Source organism: Strix aluco, chromosome 22 (assembly GCF_031877795.1).
Source record: "Strix aluco isolate bStrAlu1 chromosome 22, bStrAlu1.hap1, whole genome shotgun sequence".
Lineage (NCBI taxonomy): Eukaryota > Metazoa > Chordata > Aves > Strigiformes > Strigidae > Strix > Strix aluco.
The window spans coordinates 6,105,981-6,124,478 of NC_133952.1; the positions used below are offsets into that span (position 1 = coordinate 6,105,981).

General features: G+C 48.5%; 3 protein-coding genes across 4 annotated transcripts; 1 reads left to right on the forward strand and 2 right to left on the reverse strand.

The window, feature by feature from the left end:
• Window positions 1–1,280: 1,280 nt before the first annotated feature.
• On the reverse strand, window positions 1,281–7,170 carry LOC141933388 (F-box only protein 2-like). The gene is made up of 6 exons (XM_074848007.1): window positions 7,071–7,170; window positions 5,243–5,518; window positions 4,017–4,143; window positions 3,824–3,919; window positions 3,298–3,433; window positions 1,281–2,902 (listed from the first exon to the last, which is right to left on the reverse strand). The coding sequence occupies exons 2-6, from the start codon at window positions 5,490–5,492 to the stop codon at window positions 2,768–2,770; spliced, it is 744 nt and encodes a 247-aa protein (XP_074704108.1). The 5' UTR covers window positions 5,493–5,518; window positions 7,071–7,170; the 3' UTR covers window positions 1,281–2,767.
• Window positions 7,171–7,196: 26 nt separating this feature from the next.
• Window positions 7,197–11,401, forward strand: LOC141933387 (F-box only protein 6-like). Its single transcript, XM_074848006.1, has 6 exons — window positions 7,197–7,250; window positions 7,380–7,704; window positions 8,329–8,455; window positions 9,180–9,275; window positions 9,607–9,742; window positions 10,457–11,401. The coding sequence occupies exons 2-6, from the start codon at window positions 7,446–7,448 to the stop codon at window positions 10,601–10,603; spliced, it is 765 nt and encodes a 254-aa protein (XP_074704107.1). The 5' UTR covers window positions 7,197–7,250; window positions 7,380–7,445; the 3' UTR covers window positions 10,604–11,401.
• A 423-nt stretch (window positions 11,402–11,824) lies between these two features.
• On the reverse strand, window positions 11,825–18,450 carry MAD2L2 (mitotic arrest deficient 2 like 2). 2 transcript variants are annotated; one of them, XM_074848008.1, is made up of 9 exons: window positions 18,387–18,450; window positions 15,978–16,029; window positions 15,633–15,751; window positions 15,015–15,086; window positions 14,020–14,120; window positions 13,817–13,911; window positions 13,641–13,714; window positions 12,584–12,676; window positions 11,825–12,297 (listed from the first exon to the last, which is right to left on the reverse strand). In XM_074848008.1, exons 2-9 carry the CDS (start codon window positions 16,015–16,017, stop codon window positions 12,256–12,258), a joined length of 636 nt encoding a protein of 211 aa, XP_074704109.1. In that variant the 5' UTR covers window positions 16,018–16,029; window positions 18,387–18,450; the 3' UTR covers window positions 11,825–12,255. The 2 variants fall into 2 exon arrangements, with proteins under 2 accessions (XP_074704109.1, XP_074704110.1); XM_074848009.1 differs by lacking the exon at window positions 18,387–18,450 and adding an exon at window positions 17,814–17,890.
• Between the last annotated feature and the right edge of the window lie 48 nt (window positions 18,451–18,498).

Consider the following 18,498-nt stretch of genomic DNA (forward strand, 5'->3'; position numbering starts at 1 on the left):
CCCTTTTGTCACAGTTACACTGCCTTCCTGTAATCCTATGAAATTGCATCGTCTCAATTTCCATGAAGTCTGTAACATGTGAGAACCCATTAACCTTCTGCGCTCTGTTCATCTTTGACAGATGAGTTGACATCATCTTGGAACTGGTGTATGGTGCAGATTTCGATGTGTTCAGACTTCTGGTATTTGATCAAAATTCAAAAGGCATTTGGAACAAAATATTTATAATGTGAGCAAGACTTTTTTTCTTCCAAGTACCCAGGCTTGCTTTGGGACTCTAGCACTGATGTGGCTGAATGCAATGCGTAATCGCTCCCCTGAGGCCAGCAGCAGCTTTTGCAAGAGGGAGCTGTTCTCTGCAGTGAAGCTGCAAGGCATCGAGTGTCTTGGAAAGCAGCCCTTGGAGGTGAGCGGGAAGGTCAGGACAGCTTTGCAGGATGCCCCCAAGAGCCAAGGTGAACATCAGGCCTGCTGGCATGAAGTGTGACGGGGGAAGCCCCCGGGCAGCTGCATTGGTGGTAGCAGAGCTGCTGGGGAAGCTGCGTGCATTTAGTAGTTCAGCCTAGATAAGGCTAGAGTGGGGACCATGGTCCTACCCTGTAACAAGGGACACAATATCTGAAGGCTTAATCCTGGGGTTTATCCTGACTGTGAGATGATGGTTTAGGAAAGGTTCAGTTTAACAATTGCATCAAGATGTGTAATATTGATCCCCTTGCTGTACTGATTCCTTAGGGACAGACAGAGGCCTCACTTGTGTGGGGCAGAGTTGGCAGCGAGTTGAATACTAACTAGCAACTTTGTCAGCTGCATTAAAGGCTGTGGTGAATAAAGCGGCATTGTGTGACTGTGTGCAGGGGTAATGGAGGGGAAAGAGTTAAATTCTGAACTGGTCCTGGTCTCTCCTAGGTCAGAACCAAGGCTGAGCTCACAGCAGAGGGGCAGTCAGTCACAGGTGACCTGGAAGGCATCTGTCAGGGCAGGGCTGTGCAGGGGCCTTCCTGGAGCTCCTCTGGGCCTTGCATGAACTCCCGCTATGTTCTCAGCGCACCTCTGCCTGCTGCTGCTCTGCAGACCCGTTGCCCATCAGGTGCTTCTGACAGGTTCAGGCTGCTGGGTCAGGGAACAGAGCATGTACCTCTTTCTGTGAGACTCACGGTATTACACAAGATACAACAGCTCCTGGGTTTTGGACGGGCCTGGCTGACATCTCCCTGCATCACACAGGTGAACAGAAGCAGCGTGCTTAAGCACAGGACACAAATACCCAGCACACAAGGGAAGATCCACACACAACCGTGTCATTTTATTGTGTTTGCCTGGACTCCGCCTGGGCACGGCTGTGGTTTGGAAGGCCGCCGTGCCCCAGGCACCCAGGTGCAGCGGTGCAGCAAACCCGATGAAGCAGAGCGTGCACAAAGTGGCCAGCTCGGAAGCTCTCTCCTTTGGCTACGGGTAGTAGTAGACTGCACTTGCAATGGTGCACTTTGATGCAAAGTGGCATTCAAGTATGTACATGTCAGCAGCCCAGGAAGGGAAGACAGATGGACACAAAAATGTAAGCACCCGTCTCTCTACGCAACACCAGCTCTATTGAGGGGAAGCTCTTCTGAGAGGACTAACTAGCAGGGACAGGCTTAGCTTGGGGAAGCTTAGGTGTCTTTGTTCAGGATGGTGGCTCACAGCCCTGAGAGGTATCAAGAGGCACTAGTGGGAGTACACATGAAGTGCTGTCTTGTCAGTGAGCATATGGAGTGGAGGCAGACGTGTCCTTTTTGCAGACACTGTTAGCAGGCAGGAAGAACTGGGATCAAGTGGGGCTAAGCACAGCTTTCTGTGTGAAGATTATCTCCTGCCTGCAAGGAGTCATACTGGATGACCAGGGTGCTTGTTGCATGAAGCACACAGAGGCCAGGAAGGGATAGGGGAGTTTGTTTTCATTTGTTCCTGGACCCCCTCACCAATTTGCTTCTAACCCATTTCCCTAAGTCTTTGTCTCTCTCCCAGCAATTACTCTCAGTTGCCATCTGTCTGAGGGAGCCAAATGAAGCCCCAGGGTTGGACACCAGAGAGGTTTCAGTTCCCAACACTTCCCTTGATAAATGGATGCTGGGAACAGTGTAAGAAAAAAGAATTGCCCTATCACCTTGCATTATCACTAAAAATTAAACTACTAGCACTTGGCAGCCAAGGTAGGGGTCCTATGTGGCCAGCAATGACAACTATTGATTATGGATGGGAGAAGCTAAGGGTCTCGCTGCGGGTCATGGAAGCGGTTGGTGACAGATGTGACAGGGCTCTGGGTTTCCCTGGTATTTTCTCAGACATGAAGTCTATGCTTTTCTTTCTTCCTTTCTTCCATTCTTTATCTTCCAGAAAATATGCCCAAAGTACCCCTTAAAGTTAAGGGGTGCCCAATTCTGGGAAGCAGGCAGGAGGGGTGTCTAGTTCGGCTGGGTGCTAGGGGTTGGTGGCTTAGGAGAGCAGTAATGTCTGCAGGACTTTTAGGTGATGTCCTGTCTGACAGAGAACATCTGTGCAAGCGGCGAGGCTGTCTCATGTGGTGCGTTCAGAAATCGATTCACGTTCTTTGCATAGTCCTCTTGAGGAAAGATGGATGGTGGCCCCTGGCGCCTTGCACGCACGTTCATACGCAGAAGGGTGTATGCTCTACAGCCCGGCAGTAGCACCATGCAGAAACCATCCAATGGCCAGGGGATGCCCCGAGGGCAGCCGGCTCCAGCATGCAGGCCCCAGTTGAGCACGGCTACGGCTCCACTGTCACGCTGCTATTGGTAACACGGACGCCGTACCATCCCTTCCAGAAGAGCGTGTCCTGGCCACCGTGTTCAAAGCGGACAAAGCGGACCCCAGGCCCGTAGTTGGAAAAGGTGTGGGAGATCTTTGGGACAAGAGACAAAATGGTTGTTGGTAAGCGTCAAACCACCATGAACCTTCTTTAGTGCACAGAGCCTTTGACCCCACCTGCCCGAGCCATACCTACCAGCTTGGGTAACAATGAGGACGTTTACTAGTGGGAGTTACTAGAAGGAGCTTTGACCCCACTGTTGTTCAGAGGCCACTGAACCTCTCCTTTATCTTACACCTGCAGTGGTGGCTCAGCAAGTTACTTTTATGTAAGGTAGTCTCCCAGTATAATCCCTTTGTTCAGTCACAAGCTCCACAGAACATGACAGCCACCTTCTCCAGGAGAACTCTCCTGCTTCTCTCTGCTTGAAAATATTCCTGATTCATGCAGGTTGGGTGTCACTGGCTGAGCCCACAGCTTCAACTCACCTCAGTCCAGCTGGCGTCATTGTCCTGTGGGATGGCAACAGTCTCACTCTTGTACTCAGCCAGAACATCCTCGTTCTCTGAGAGCAGCTTCACACAGAGCTCGTAGAGGCAGCCGGCATCACTGCGTCCTGCGTACCTGCACAGAGAGCCAAGCTGCTGGCCTTACCTGTGCCAACTCTGCAAAGAGCCAGAGCACGCAGATGTATCTTGCTGAATGCAGCTTCCACTGATCTCATCAAGTTACCGGGGCCTTGGCTTGAGGTGGAAATCTGTGATGGTTCTTACCCTGACCCACCACCTCCCCTCCTTCACACCAGGAACCTGGTTTTTAGAGGCCATATGCACCGACGGTCTGAAGCTTGTGGGAGCTGCCTGTGGTGCTGTAAGCCAAGACCAAGCCCGGTCCCACATCTCGGGGATCCTGGCAGCTGAGGTTTTAATGCCCAGCACAGGTGTATGCCCCTCCCTGCCCTCCCTTCTCTTTCTTGACTCTCTGTCTGCCTTCTGAATCATCCTTGCTACTTACCAGTCTTTCACCACAACTTTAGGTTGGGTTGTATCCATCAGCTCTTCCCAGTAGCCCTCAGCCCTAAGGTCAATGACCTGAGCCTTTCGACACCACCTGAAATGCAAGACGTTAACTGGTATCATAGTCTCTCCTGGGACTGAGGGAACCAAAAATGTCCCCTTTCCTGAATAAGAGAAGAAAGCAGCCTTACTCATAAGATGTAACAAAGTATTTATGGACTTCTTCTCTAGGGAATTCTTTTCCAAAGTCCCCAGGGAGCTCTTCAATTTTCCAGCCATCACCTCCATTCTCTACCTCTCCCCAGTGCTGCAAGGCTTCTGCAAATGGCAGAAAAGAGACTCTGATGAGTCCTTGTTTCTGTGGGCCTGGGGAAGCTGTCCATCTCCCCCTAGAACCCTCCCCTGGCTTGTGAAAGGTACGCTCTTAGATGCAGCACTCATTTTGTATGTAGACTATGGAGAAGTTTGTTAAGTAAAGGTTAGGCAAAAACCTTTAGTCTGGCTGAACTGAAAATGTTCCCCACCAAAAGGGCTACGTACATGTGGGTTTATTTAAGAAGGTCCTCCAGTGAAATTATTTAGGTACTCTGAACTGCGTGTCAGCACTTTGAGTGTCATAACATGGGAGTAGCCTGGGGAGAGATGCTGATTGCTTTATGTCTACATTTTTGAAATTGCTAAATGGTATTTCTAGAAGTAGTATGGCCTTAAACACTGGGCTTTTCTGGTCTTAGCCAGAGGGAACCTGGGTGGTGGAAAAGCTTTCAGAAAAATAATCTGTAAACAAAATGGAGAAGCTGTGTGGATATTGCTTTGGTCTATCATGTGTGAAATGTATTTGTTGCTGCTCAGGTTGTGAGGCTTGATTACTGCTGCTTTTTGCTAAGCATCTTGTAGATCTGGTAAGTGAAGTTCATAGATAATCAGAATAATGGCAAATGGGGTACGTGCACAGCTCTAACATGGGCTGTAGTAAGGAGGGTACAAACAAGATTTGCCTGAGCTGCTTCAAGGAGGGGGAGCCTGAAGTGCCTGGTGAGCTAGGGGCAGACTGGCTCCTGAGTGGGGAAAGGCTTGATCTTTCCTGTCATAGTCTGGCAAGAAGCAATCTAGAAATGCAGATGCTACTACCGTTACTGCACTGGACAGGTTCTGCAAAGGATGTTTTTGTGTCTCAAATGTGATTTGGACCCCTGCAGGGGCTTATATAAAATTGATGTCAAGTAGAGCCCTTTGCAAGGGCCTCATGCCCGTTAAATGATTTGACAGCATGCATTAAGTCATTTGATTCTTGGGCAAGAGGAAAGTGCTGCAACCTGATAGCCACTAAGATCTTTTTCCAAAGACTGGAGAGGCCAAATTTCCAGTGACTGGTCATCTCTGTGAAACCTTGGGGCTTGTTATGCTTGTCTCTCACCTTCACCACATGGGTTCTTGATGAGATTCTTCCTTTTCTTGCTCAGGAAGTAGAAGTTTTGCCAGTTCTCTGCATCCTCCTGTGACTCTGCTCCAGTGAGACCTTCCTGCTGACACTTCAGGATCCAAAGCGCAGCTCCATCGACCAGGTTCTTCCACTGGCAGCAGACCAGGCGGCACGCCAGCACCAAATCCACCGCAGGTATGGAAGCCAGGATTCTGATCAGGACTGCTTCAGGGAGGGACTCCATCCTTGGGCCAGGCTGGATGGAGCTTTCTGAGAAAGGAGGAAAGGAGTGGTGACACAGTGGTCCTTTGGACACGGGGTCCCTCACCCTCAGTGATGTCAAACACCGATGCATTAGAAAAAATGGAAAATAAGCATGTTATCTGAAAGCATGACTGTGGGGGCATAGATTGCTCCCCAACCTCAAGGCCTCCTGACCCCTATTAAGTCAATACCCTGAAGCACGTGAGTAGATTAATATTTTATGTTCTAAGTGAAGCCCTTAGTTAAATCCATCCACAAAATGCAAGTAGCTGACATCTGCAATTGTGGACAGTTTGCCAGTTTCCCAGACTGGAATCAGTCCTTCCAGAAATCTCTGCTGCTGCAAAATCAGCTTCTTAGTAATGACTTCCTCTGCAGAAGGAGGCATCTGGGTGTTCTGCCTTTAAGAGCATCACAGATACCAAATGCTGCAGAGCAGTCCCTAAATATCAGTGGCGAGCGTCTTGCCAACCGCATTTGCAGTGGTTCCTTCTATATCTGAAAAGCTTTCCCTCAAGGGGCTGGCACTTAATCTCCTTAGTCATGAGCCTGTATAAAGTATAGGTCTGAGCATAACTGAAACTAATTCAGTTGATATTCCCTAATATTCCTTTTTCTATGGCCTTATAACCTGAGCAATTAAGTCAGAAGTGTGTGCTTTAACTTCATATGCTAATTCTGCACTCTGACTCCCAACTCTGTTGTCCTGAGTTCTGGGGCCAGGACCTGCAGGAATAAGGAGGGATGAGTGTGCAGATTCAGAGCCCACATCACCTGTGTGGGGTGCACTGTGTCAGTGCTTTTATCCCAGCTCAGTCCTGATGCTGGGAAGCTGCTGGGACTGCAGTGAACTGCACAGGTGCAGCCAAACTCCTCGGGAGTGTCACTGAGCCAAAGAGAGCTCCAGGACCAGAGCAGGTGAAACAGCGTGACGTGCTGCTTCATGAAATGTGGCGGTGCCGAATCTGGCAAGGGAGGGGAGAAATGGGGAGTTGCTACTCTAACAGCATCCTAAATCTAGATGTTTCAGATGCAGAGCTGTCACGTGTCCTCTATCTGCACTGCAGACAGCAGGAGGAAACTGTTATTTAAAATTCCCTGGCTTTTATGGGGGTAGCATTGGGGATTTCCCCTTTCCCATCCCCCTTTCCAACCTCAACCTCAGTCCTAAAGGATAAAATGTAATTTTTATTTTTGTTTTTTTAAAAAAGAAGATAGCTCCTGCTGTTTCATCTCCTGCAGGGATTTCCCAGGCCTCACCCGCTCCCTGCCCGGTGACGGAGCATCACCCCTCTCCTTGCTCAGCGGGGACTCCCCGGCGCTCCGGCCAGGGCTGACGGTCCCCGGCTGCCTGTCCTGTCCCTGTCCCTGTCCCGTCCGTCCTTCCCCGCCCCGACTCTCAGCCCTTTACAGCCGCTCGGTGGATCTCCCGGGGTCCTTCCATCCCGTGGGGCGCGCTCCGCTTCCCTACGCGCCCCCTCCCGGCCCTCTTCGCGCTGTGCCCCCCTCCCGCGCTGCCCGGGGGGAGCCCGTACCCCCCCGGCAGGACCGACCTTACCTGAGGCGCTGCTCGCCGGGCCGGGCCGGGCCGGGCCGCGCTCCCTCTTAAAGGGCCGCGCCGGAGGGGCGGGGGGAGGCCACGGACCGCCCCCGCCGCCCGCCCCGCGCCCCGCCCGTTGCGGAAGGGCCGGAGCCGCCTCACATCCGTGTCCGGAGGGCGCAGACGGGCGGAGCCCAGGTGGGGCCGGGAGGGGGGGGGGCAGCGCGCAGCCCCGGGGCTCCCCGGGGCCGACCCCGTCCCGCGGGGGCGCAGGCGGTTGGTCGCGTAGCTCTGTTGGTGAGCAACTCTTGTGCTTCTTTCCCGAAGCTCGGTGCTGCCGGCGCCCGAGGATTTTCCCATCGCGTGTTCCTCCACCGACGCCGTGGGCCTGCGATGACAACCATCTGCGACCTGCCCGAGGATGTGCTGGTGGAGCTGCTCTCGCTGCTGCCCGCCCGGGACCTGCTGCGCAGCTGCCGCCTGGTCTGCGCCCAGTGGCGGGACGTGGTGGATCTCACCACCCTCTGGAAGCGCAAGTGCCAGCGCAAGGGCTTTTACGCTCAGAATTTGGACAGAAGCATCTCTGACTGGAAGATCTTCTATCTACTCTGCAACCTGAAGAGAAACTTAATCAAAAACTCCTGTGCTGAAGGTTTGTTTAATTATTTATAGTAGAAGGCTAAGAGTTTCCTAACAGTCAGAATGAGTCATTACTCAAGCAGTGCTGGTGGTGTGGGACTGCCCAGCTACTGATGGAGCTCTGCTGGGTCACATCCACCAGTAAGCATACGCGGTAAAACTATGGGGACAGCAGATAAAGTAGAGATAAAGGATGTACTGGTAAATACCTGCCAGTGGTTGTGACCAGAAACATCACTGGAGTCACTAAGGCCCCAGCACTGCAGACAGCGAGGGTTAACTTGCGCAGCAAGTACAATATGGTAATGAAACTATTGGGTATTGGGATTAAACGCTGAAGCAGCTGGGGAATTTTTGTTGTCAAAGATGTGACTCATATGACTACAGTAATTCCCCTTTATTACTGATTATGAGTTTCTGATGTGGTCAGAAAGTTGCTGCCTATTGTCCTAGCTGCTGACAGCCACGTTAAAAGTAAAGACAGGAGTTACTTCCAGCTGTAGGAAAAACACATTGTCTCTGAAAAACTCAAAGTGGGTTCCTAGCCTTCTTCTGTAGCTGATTCTTTAACAAGTGGAGATACTGCTGGAAACTGAGATGAGGTCCTAACACTCAGCTTTGATACCTGTGTTTTTAGAAGACTTTCAGCACTGGAAACTTGATAATAATGATGGGGATAAATGGAAGATTGAGGATCTGCCTGGACCTCATGGAAGAGGCATGCCAAACCCCAGAGTACAAAAATACTTTGTCACTTCATATGGGTAAGAACTGGATTCCAGTAATCTGGAGCTGGGAGATCTACTTCCTCCTGTCTGTCTGCAAAGGCACTGCAGTTAGAAGGCTTGAGGCAGGTCACTGAACCTTAGCCCATCTGTGAGGAAAAGGAAGGAGCTTAATTAACCTTTTATACTAGTTAGTCTAAAGAGACAGGTGTACTGCTAAAAAATTAATTGCAGCACATGCTAAATTCCTCTGTCCCTACCAGGAATTTCCTGTAACTTTTTTATAGTCGTGATAATCCACATGGGATCTCTGTTCTACCAAAGGTGGTGGGCAAAGGTTGAGGTTTGGCAAGCTAATCAGATGCGCTTACCTGACAAGGTCACAGCTCTGTAACCTCTAAGGGGGTGGGTGTGTTTGTCATGTTAACACCTTGCAATAAAAGCTGTCAACAGAGGAGGGTTCGCTGCTTTTACGTCCATTAAACAGTAGTTTCCTGTTACCAATGTATGTATGCCAGACGAGTGCAGGGACCCCTCTTAATCCAGCTTGTAGGTAACTATTCCTCTTATCTGGGAGCAAAGCTAATCAGTTCACTTCCTTGTCTGTTCTGGCTACAGAAAAAACCACGCCTTAGCCGTGTCAGCCTTGCATGCTTTTGAGGTCTGGGTGGCTTTTGGTAAGAGTAAAGGTGTCAAGCGGTGTGGACCTTGAGAGGGAAGAGATGTGTTTTGTGAAGCTTGAATAATTCTATTGCTGTTGCAGGCCATGCTTCAAGTCTCAACTCATTACCCTGCAGAAAGAAGGATACTGGAATCAGTTGATGGATGAGAAACGGCCTGAAATTGTAGTCAAGGACTGGTAAGCGTATGCACTGAAAACTAGAATTTCTGGCATTGGCCTAGAGATAAGCTAGGCCTCTGAAGCTTTTCACACTATAAAATTAGTTCTTTATCTTTTGGGAGGTGTAGCTCTTGAGTAAAGCATAAGCTAAATCTAAGTTTATTCAGTGGGCTGTAAAGAGGTGGCAATCCTATGAAGAGCAGGATAGATGGAGGTTTTAGAACTTCATAGCTATGGGGGTGACAGTCCTTTCCCTCTGCAGACAGGGATCCCCTTGAAGACTGTTTTTGAACACTAAAGAAGACGCTGTACACACAACCCTGCTCCTTGATATTCCCTGCCTCTCTAGGTACGCTGCCAGATTTGACTGTGGCTGTCGCTATGAGCTTACGGTGAGGCTGCTTTCTGAAGACTACATTGTCCTTGACGAGTTCCACCCCGAGCCCGTGGTTATAGAGCAGTGGAACGATGCAGCCTGGAGAGAGGTAAGCAGCAGCAACAGCTTTACATCAGTATTGTGACACTTCCACCTTGCAAGTCTTACTTGGCCGCAAGTCCCAAGTTGGACCTTCTTTCTCTGCTCTTCAGCTTCCTCTATTCCATACAAAAGGTAAGTCCTTGCTGTTGGCAATGCTGAAGAAGCAGTAGTGCCATGAAAGAACTACGTTTGGTTTGTAGGTGCCCACGCTTTTCTAAAAAGTATCCCCCGGGCTTCTGTGGGGTTTTTTTTAGCTCAGTCTCTTTGTTTCTAGTTTTCACTTGAGTTTTTGTCTGAATAACTAAGTTACAAGAGCATGGTTCTTGTTTTTATTGGATCAAAAAGCTTTGTTTTAAAACTACTGCATGGATGTAATTTAAAGTATTAACAGACACTACTTTTCTTAACTGCTAAACATGCTGAACTGGTTTGATTGGCTGTAGATTCCCCATTACATTGCTGCTTACATGACAAACGCACTAAGAATCAAGCTTAATGTTAATGTTACGTTTGACCTGGGGAGGATTTCAGGGCAGAAGGCTGAATGAGAGAGGCTTTTTTTCCCTGTCCCTCAAAGGGGTATGACACACTCTCAAAAAAAGATATCTTAGAAGATGTGAGCTTTCCCCAAGACCAAGACTCGTGTACTGTAGTTGTCCAAGCTTACAGGTCAGTGCTGGTTATTCAGGCAAATTAAGAGGAATTTTCCCTTTCTCTCCAGATTTCTCACACCTTCCAGAATTACCCCGCTGGAGTTCGTTACATCTGGTTTCAGCACGGGGGCCAAGACACCCAGTTCTGGGCAGGATGGTACGGGGTGCGAGTGACTAACAGCAGCATCACCATCGGGCCCCTGACGTGTGTATGAAGGCACAACAGAAGTGTTTGCTTTTACCTCAGGACTGTAACCACGTGCTCTCAGGTGCACTTACTTGTCTGTACTCTCTGGGTGAGCGTCCTAGCTTTGTCTTGCACTGTTGATCTCAAATACAAGCAGCCAGTTCTCCTTGTTCACAGCAGAACTTCTGCAGGCCCACCCCTTTGGAAGGACTTGTGTCTTCATCATTCATCCTCCTGTACCATGGATGTTACTGCAATTACTAGTGCCCTTCCACAGGAGAAAGATGAGGACAATTAAATGTGTCTTTTCTAGTTAATATGTCCTGGTGCTACAGCCAAACACCAGGTCTTAAAGAGAAACCCTTTCTTGTTTATGGAACTTGTGAAAGATAAGGCTAAAATTTTTCATTTCAGATTTATCAATGCTGTCCTCAAGGACTCGGCTACAGAGAGACTTGTTTTGTACGCTATTCTCCTGTTTCAGTTTAATTATGTATAAAAACATGCATCTTTCACATCAGACCTTTCATAGCATAAGGAAACTCAACCCTTTTTCATGAACGCTGTGTCACTGATTCTTAATTCCTTACCCTTTCTGTAAGTGTATATGATCAAAATGGTACAGGCCTTCCCTCTCCAAATACAGCCCATCGTTGTTTGAATAAAGAGCTGGAGAAAAAGGAGACAGAAATCCCTTGGGGTGGCTACACATAAGTGCCTTTTGATTGTGCTGGGCTTTTTCCATACTACTACTACTACCACAGTACTTGGTTTGTACTGAAGAGTTTAACCCTATATAAAATATTAAAGCAGTGCACAACCTTGATTGATAGTATTCTTGTACTTTTTACTCAGAGGAAGCAACTCTACTGGCTCTTACCAAACTGTCTGACCACAAGCTCAGCTCAAATACCATGAACCATGTCTTCTACTCCTGTATCATAGAGCCAACGCTAAGGCCTTCTTCCATCTCCTTTGATAGGTGTAGAATTCACACTGTTTCCCTTGTCTGTTCTCTGTTAAGAGCAGGATGTTTGGCAAGTGTCCTTGCTGGACAAACAAATGTCACCTGTGGGTGAAAGCTCTGCCATGGAAGGGGGAGAGACCATGGCTGTAGGGCCGCTCACAGGGATTGACAGGTTCCACATATGTTCCAGAAAAGGTACGGAAAAGTGGTGGAAGCTCCATGTAAAATACTTCCTTGCATAAGGGGGGAGGCTGGTTTGGACAGAACTCAGCCTAGTTCAGCTGGGGTAAAACTGAATATTTATTGAAGACTACTTGGGACAGTCACAGTGGACAGACACTCCGTAAGGCCTCACTCCCCCTTGGTAGGAGCCCGTTGCCAGGGTGGAGCACACAGCAGAGCGCTGGATGGCGCTACCAGTGCGCAATGGAGTTAAGGTGAGAACGGGATTTGTACAAAGCTCTGACTGCAGCTGCCCGTGTCCTGCCCCAGGGATTCACTGTACTCACTCTCACACGAGGGTACATGGGAACAGGCTCTGGCTCCACATTCCAAGTCAGTTCTATGTACAGTGGTAAGAGCACTTGAAATAAAGAGGCAGCAGCTGCTCTACATTCACCCAGAAGGCCAGCTGAGGAGATGGTTATCAAGGTATGGTTTGTGAGAGATCTTATTCCACTGGAAGATCAGATGAAGGCAAGGAAGATTTGAAATCAGGTGCCTTTGTGGGCTCGCTCTTCTACATATAGCTGCATCTGGAGGAGAGAAACAACCATCAGTTCTGATTGATACGGGAAAAAACGTCTGCGACAGGCTAAGTAAGAGGATTTTGTACCTTCCCCCATAAGCAGGTTTCCTATTTTATGATGGGGAGTCTTGCCCTGTTTTGAGTACTGGCACAGGCATCTCCAAGACTAAGCTACTGCTCAGCAGTATTAGAATTGTTACCCCACAGAAAACTGCAGAGCTGGCATCAGAGTAGACAAAGCTTAGAACTAGATGCAATTTCAGCCACCTCTTGGGCCACAGTGCTCTGCTCACCTTTAAGATATCAGATGTCATGGTTTTCAGGGGAATAAGCCGGGGGTCGTGCATGTGCACGTCTTGTTCATCAGCAAGGATCCACGGGAAGTCCTAGGGGCAGGAACACAAGGTGCTTTATTTGCAGAGGCTGCAGACTGTAAGGTGAGCTCTTCTCGGCACTAGGTCAGCATTAAGTGAACGAGAGATCCCATAGCTGAGGGAAGGAACAGGTAACTCAAACCTTTCCTAACAGCAAAACTTAACACTTACACACTTGGCCCTGAGACAGTTACAGCATCAAACTCTAACATTAACCTGCTTTAGTTATTCCAAAGGTGACATCTCACTTCTTTAAAAGATCTGCTCAGAGCTGTCCTGAGCTAGCATGTTCCATTCATTATACCAGTATTTTACTGCAACTCCAAAATGTTCAGGGCACGGATTCTGTCCTGCTGCAACTTTACAGGTTGGCCTACTATACTACCTGTTCCATTACTAAGCAGTACAGAGCAGACTTCCATTTTGAAACAATTTTATACTTTACTAGGTTTATTTCTTGTGCTTTGGGACACCCAAAATAACTCGGCTTGGGGAAGAAAGTTCCCCTGTACCTAAGCAAGGATTCTTAACAAAATCTTGCTTTAAAAAGTGATCTGCACACACTCTCCTGCGAGATAAAATGTATTTGTGCACCCAAAACCCACTACTTACTTGAATCTTCAGCCATCCACACGCAGTGGATGTGGGACGAGGGCTGCTTTTTCATTGTTGTTGATTCAATTCAAGTACCTACTCTATGTGTTGGAGTACTTTTAAGTGACAGTAAGCATTATGCAGTAAGAACTACTACAATCTAATTGAGGCATTGAAGCAGCTATTGTCTGCAATCACGGCTGGTGTGTGGCGAATGTGTTCAGTCACCAGCATAAACCATTTTAATGCATTCAGAGCAAAGTTGAGAAGCGCATCACGTGAAGCTAACGTACGCTCAAAATATCTCGCGGCCTTAACCCTAGAGGTGCCAAAACTCTGCAATTTCCAGCTCTGCAGACAGGTAGGCAAAGCTACCACTCACCTTTATCACCTGGATCTTCTCCATGTTCCGTGTGGCAGCCTCCCGTGTGTGAACCAGAACCGTGAAGGTGCACCCTGTAAGAGAAGGGCAGTGGACTGCGGGTCGGGGGCCGACTGCCAGAGGACCAGGCACTACCTCCTGGCTCAGGCCAGGCAGCGCCGTGCTCTGGCGCTTACCTGGGGGATTGTTGTCGAGCACAGCGTCGCACACGCTGATCTTCAGGATGAAGGCACGCAGTAACTGCTCCACGTGGGACAGCAGGGACTCCGAACTGTTGAGGAGACAGCAGTTGTTACTGGCATGCAGCAAAGTACCGGGGCCGGGAGCTGCTTCCAGAACACCTCGGCAGGGGCAGGGCTTGGAGCAAAGGAAACTTTACCTAATGGAAAGAAGAGGCGGCTGGGTGATCTCAAAGACAAATCTCTCCACAGGGTGGTGCTCTTTGTCCAGGATTACAACTACAACTTTCTCCACATCATTCTGCAAGAACAAAGATAGAAAAATCCCTTCCTTAAAACAAGCTGTCTTCTGCCCCCACCGTGCTTCACGTACTTCTCATAAAGCGGGAGTATGCTTATTTGCTGTGGCTCACAGCACTAGCAGTTACCCAAAGCCTGAGCAATGTCAGATTATTCTTACTGATCAGAAAAAATACTTTTGCAAAGCCATTTCGTGCTAGATGTTAAACTGATAGTTTATCGCTAAGGCCTAGGGAGGTGAAGTGCACTAAATAGTACATTTCCCTAGATACTGTTTTGGAACAAAGGGGGAGATGTACAAAGAGCCATCTCATTGCATCACTCAGGAATGGACAATGATGAGGAGGTTAAGATATGCTTAGACCATTGGCCAAATACAGCAGCTTTGTACTACCACAATGTAAAACTGACCTGTTCCCATTCTCTAAATGTGTGTTAAGGTCGTCTGTAAACAGCAGAGGTGAAAAATCTGCCAGCATCCTACATCCTGAAATGTTTCACATGGTCACACCTTTCTCTTACAAAACTTAGTTCAAACCTACCTTTGCTTGCTGGCTTACAGCAAACCACTCAAACTATTCTGCCAGATTAGTGCTTAAAATTACTCAGAAGCAGAACGTTAAGTTAACGTGTAGGATGATGTAACTGAAAATATATACATGTGTATCCTCACATGTGTGCATTAGCTGCAACTAAATGCCAGTGATAAGCAGCAAGGCAGGGCCTTAATTGCAAGGACAGATTTGGGATGTTATTTTTATTTTGGTTAGCAGCTAGTATACTGTATATGGTAAATTTGTAAATAATTTTGCAACAAAGACCGTTATTTATGTTCTCTTACTTTCAATCAAAACCACTTGCAGTACTTCTGCCCAGGTCCCTGGTATGACCTTACCTTCTCAAGCAGCGGCTTCACGCAGTGCAGCGTGTCCTGGATGTACTGATTCAGCTCCGGGTGGCAGGACATCTGCAGCAAATACAGCAAACAGTCAGAGCTGGGCCCTGATGCAAACCAGGACAATGTTAAATGGGGACATTTAAAGGGAAGCACCAGTGTGTTACAAGGCACTTGAGTCATGCTTCAAATAGCACTTTTCACCACTAAGTTGCCCATTCAAACCAGTAATTCTTTCATGGAAGGGTTAATGAGCTGAGGCAGATCACTGTACCCACACAGCTGTAGTATATTGGGACTATATACCCACAATAGCATATTGGGAATACGATATTCCAACCGTCTCTACTTCCTAGGAAGCATGCTTTCATGTTACCTTACGGCACATAGCTGGGGAAGCCTTCTACTACTGTTGTCCATGATCTGCTTGTTCCATGAGTACTGCTGTATCCTCAGCTACAGGGCTGTTTCCCCCTTTGACAGGAACTAAGTTCTCTTCAAAAATGAGTTTGCACAATAAAACAAACTCTGGAAGTGATTTAGTTTCTGGTGAGTGTTGACTGATCCCCGCTATTTTGCTCGTCCACGTGGCTGTCAGCTTCCAGGAAAATCTCCTACCTGGACAGGTACATTGTATTTTTTCCTCTTCTGAAAGATCCCAATAGGGTAAACTTCTCTGACATACAAGATAAGATGAACAGCCACTTCCAGAAATTCTGAAAGAACATCTGCAACAACTGAAAAACAGAAGTAAAGGATGCTGAAGTAGGGAGGGGGGGAAGCATGCAGAGCAATACCACATACTCATAGGAATTATTGTTTTTTAAGGAATTTTTCCCCGCATAAATTTCACCTGCAGGAAGTTTAGGGATAGAGCAACCCTCCAACAACAATCCTGTAAGCTCATGTGCCAACAAGAAGCCTTGGAAGCAAACCAGTTTGCAGTTTGGCACAACACATTACCTTGCCCAAAGTTAAGGTCCTGCCGTGTGAGAGTGGTCATCTTTCCCAGAACCTGGAAGTAATCACAAAAATACTGTTTATCCTCTGGCTCCTACATTATTAATACAGTCGGCTCACGGAGCCATCCACTTCCCTAGCACCACAGAGCTCAGACCCAAGGAGCTGACCTCTGTGCCTAGTCACCACATACGAACACTGCCACGACAAACCCGCAGGGCCCTCTGTGAAAGGTTTAAGCACCCTCCATAACCAACAAGATCATCAGAAATCACCAGTAGTGCAAAAACTGAAGACACTATCATTGCTGTGTTCTGGCTCATACCTTAGACTGATGGATTACTCATAATTTAATTCCTGCTTTTTTAAATTGGGTCTTATTTTTTAAAAAAAGTGAAAGTGTGTCCTTCGCTGTCTCCCTCCCTTCTTGATGCATTTTGCTAGGACTGGAGAATTCATGATTCCTAAGACCCAGGAAAGTTTAGGCAATCCCTTTTTAGTAGCACAAGGAACACACTTCATTTTTTTTAAAACCATGAAAATGTTCTCAGAACATACTAGAACATACCCCTCTTCTTTTCTAACCCCTATATTCTATCGTAACACAAGAACTTCTCACTTTTACAGGTTTATTCTCACAACACCGCCACGAGACATTGCTTGTGCAGGCTAGGATCTACATCAAGTATTCATCTGCTGTCTACTACCAGCAGCTTCGGAGTATGTCTCTAGTCCCAAGGAAACCAAACCCTGCACAGCTGTATAATTAACATAGAATTTGTCACACAGAATCATGGAATATCTTGAGCTGGAAGGGACCCGTAAGCATCTTGGAGTCCAACTCCCTACTCCTTGCAGAACTACCTAAAACTAAACCATATGACTAAGAGCATCATCCAGCTGCTCCCTGAACTCTGACAGGCTCGGTGCCCTGACCACTGCCCTGAGGAGCCTGAAATTTGTGACAATCATAAAGGGCAGCACATTACTGTGCTAAATTGAATACCATGTGCCAACGACTGAACAGCCAACACTGGGGTTCAACTTTCCAACAGCTTTCCTTAAATAGTGGAGTCTGTGCCTTACACGTTTTAAGCTACGCTGTACATAACTTTCTATTCCAAATTTTAACTTGTTACATTATTTTATCCATACTCTCTGCATGCATGCAAACTCCAACCACTAAGAGCAGCACTGCTGTTTGTAAACTGTGTATGTCTTTAAACGCCTCCAGGAGCACCACGGCTGTCTCGTAACACAGGTGTCTCCCAGACCTCTGATAAGTCACACTCATTCCAATCAGTTGTTTAGCCACTGATTTTCAAGTGGCTTCAGGTGCAACCAAACATGTTTTTCAGATCTACAGGGAATTACTTCAGCCTTCACAAAACAAGCAGCTCCTCTTCTCTCCCTTTTAAAATCAGAATTTTACCACTGCATACAAAGACTTCCTGGAATATTAGTGATCTGCTACAATAAATAAAATTAAGATACTTAAGCATCTCTAGCATCCCAGCCACAGTGACTCTCAGATTTGTGCAAATCTTCTGTATCAGAGTAGCATAAAGAATCTGTGTTTTTAAAGGTTTAGGTTCACATCCTCGCCTAAACATCACCCTTTCTTAACCAGAGGCCCCAGTGAGGCAACAGCATCCCAAGAGATCCACCCTTCAACACAGTCACAAGGTTAGGCCTAACAATCACATATTTAATACTCCCTCAGCTTAAGGCTTTGGAGTAACTGACTGGGACATTACTGCAGGTAAAAGCCTTTCATTTATTCATTTGTATTTGCTGTCTTATATGTGTGAGGTCAATTTGCAGAAAAAGTCGCCCCACCTTCCCGGTGTAACAGCCAGCACTGAGGGATGGCTAGGGGCAGCGAGGAGCAGGCATCAGGAAAAAGAAAGCCTGCACTTCCTTCGTGGTGCTCTTCGGAAGCTAGCAATCCCTCACTGAAGAGATTTCAGAGGAAAAGGGAAGCAAATAAGGCAGGGACACCATGTCATCTGTAATCCATTACCTCCAAAGTGCCCGTGACTACTACGCGGGCTCCCGCGCTAGCCCAGAATAACCAGCACAGGCCCCCCCCCCGCCAGCTTGCGCTGTGCCCTGCCCGCCTCCCGGCTTCGGCGGAGAGGAAGGAGAGCGGCCAGGCGCTCCTCCGCCGCCTCGCCCGCCGGTTTCCCTAACGGCCGGGCAGACGGAGGGGCAGAGCGCGGCTCTCGGGGCAGGGGTGGGTTCCCCCCCCCCGGTCCCGCCGCTCCTCAGCGGACGAACGCTACCCGCAGCGCTGAGCCCGTGCTGCCGGGCGGCCAACGCTGCTCCCTCCCGGGATAGGGCTCCCCCCCCCGCCGGACCCCCAGTGACCGCCACCGCCCCGACCCACGGAGGACCCCCGGTTCCCCTTACCGGCCCGCGGAGCCCCCCCCGGCCGTCCCGACCGTCCCCGCCGCACACGCGCGGGTGGCCGGGCGGTGGCGCGGGCGTGTGACGTCAGAGCGGCGGGCGGCCCGAGCGCCCC

What these genes read in the sequence shown, in the direction of transcription:
- MAD2L2 (XM_074848008.1), bottom strand. Translation starts at nt 16,017, where the DNA reads ATGACCACTCTCACACGGCAGGACCTTAACTTTGGGCAAG. An exon ending in CCGCCTCTTCTTTCCATTAG is followed by an intron (nt 13,912 to 14,019) that starts GTAAAGTTTCCT and finishes TCTCCTCAACAG; the next exon opens with TTCGGAGTCCCTGCTGTCCC. An exon ending in AGAAGATCCAGGTGATAAAG is followed by an intron (nt 12,677 to 13,640) that starts GTGAGTGGTAGC and finishes TCCTGCCCCTAG; the next exon opens with GACTTCCCGTGGATCCTTGC.
- LOC141933387 (XM_074848006.1), top strand. Translation starts at nt 7,446, where the DNA reads ATGACAACCATCTGCGACCTGCCCGAGGATGTGCTGGTGGAGCTGCTC. An exon ending in TACTTTGTCACTTCATATGG is followed by an intron (nt 8,456 to 9,179) that starts GTAAGAACTGGA and finishes TTGCTGTTGCAG; the next exon opens with GCCATGCTTCAAGTCTCAAC. An exon ending in ACGATGCAGCCTGGAGAGAG is followed by an intron (nt 9,743 to 10,456) that starts GTAAGCAGCAGC and finishes CTTTCTCTCCAG; the next exon opens with ATTTCTCACACCTTCCAGAA.
- LOC141933388 (XM_074848007.1), bottom strand. Translation starts at nt 5,492, where the DNA reads ATGGAGTCCCTCCCTGAAGCAGTCCTGATCAGAATCCTGGCTTCCATA. An exon ending in TACTTTGTTACATCTTATGA is followed by an intron (nt 3,920 to 4,016) that starts GTAAGGCTGCTT and finishes CTTGCATTTCAG; the next exon opens with GTGGTGTCGAAAGGCTCAGG. An exon ending in AAAGTTGTGGTGAAAGACTG is followed by an intron (nt 3,434 to 3,823) that starts GTAAGTAGCAAG and finishes CTCTCTGTGCAG; the next exon opens with GTACGCAGGACGCAGTGATG.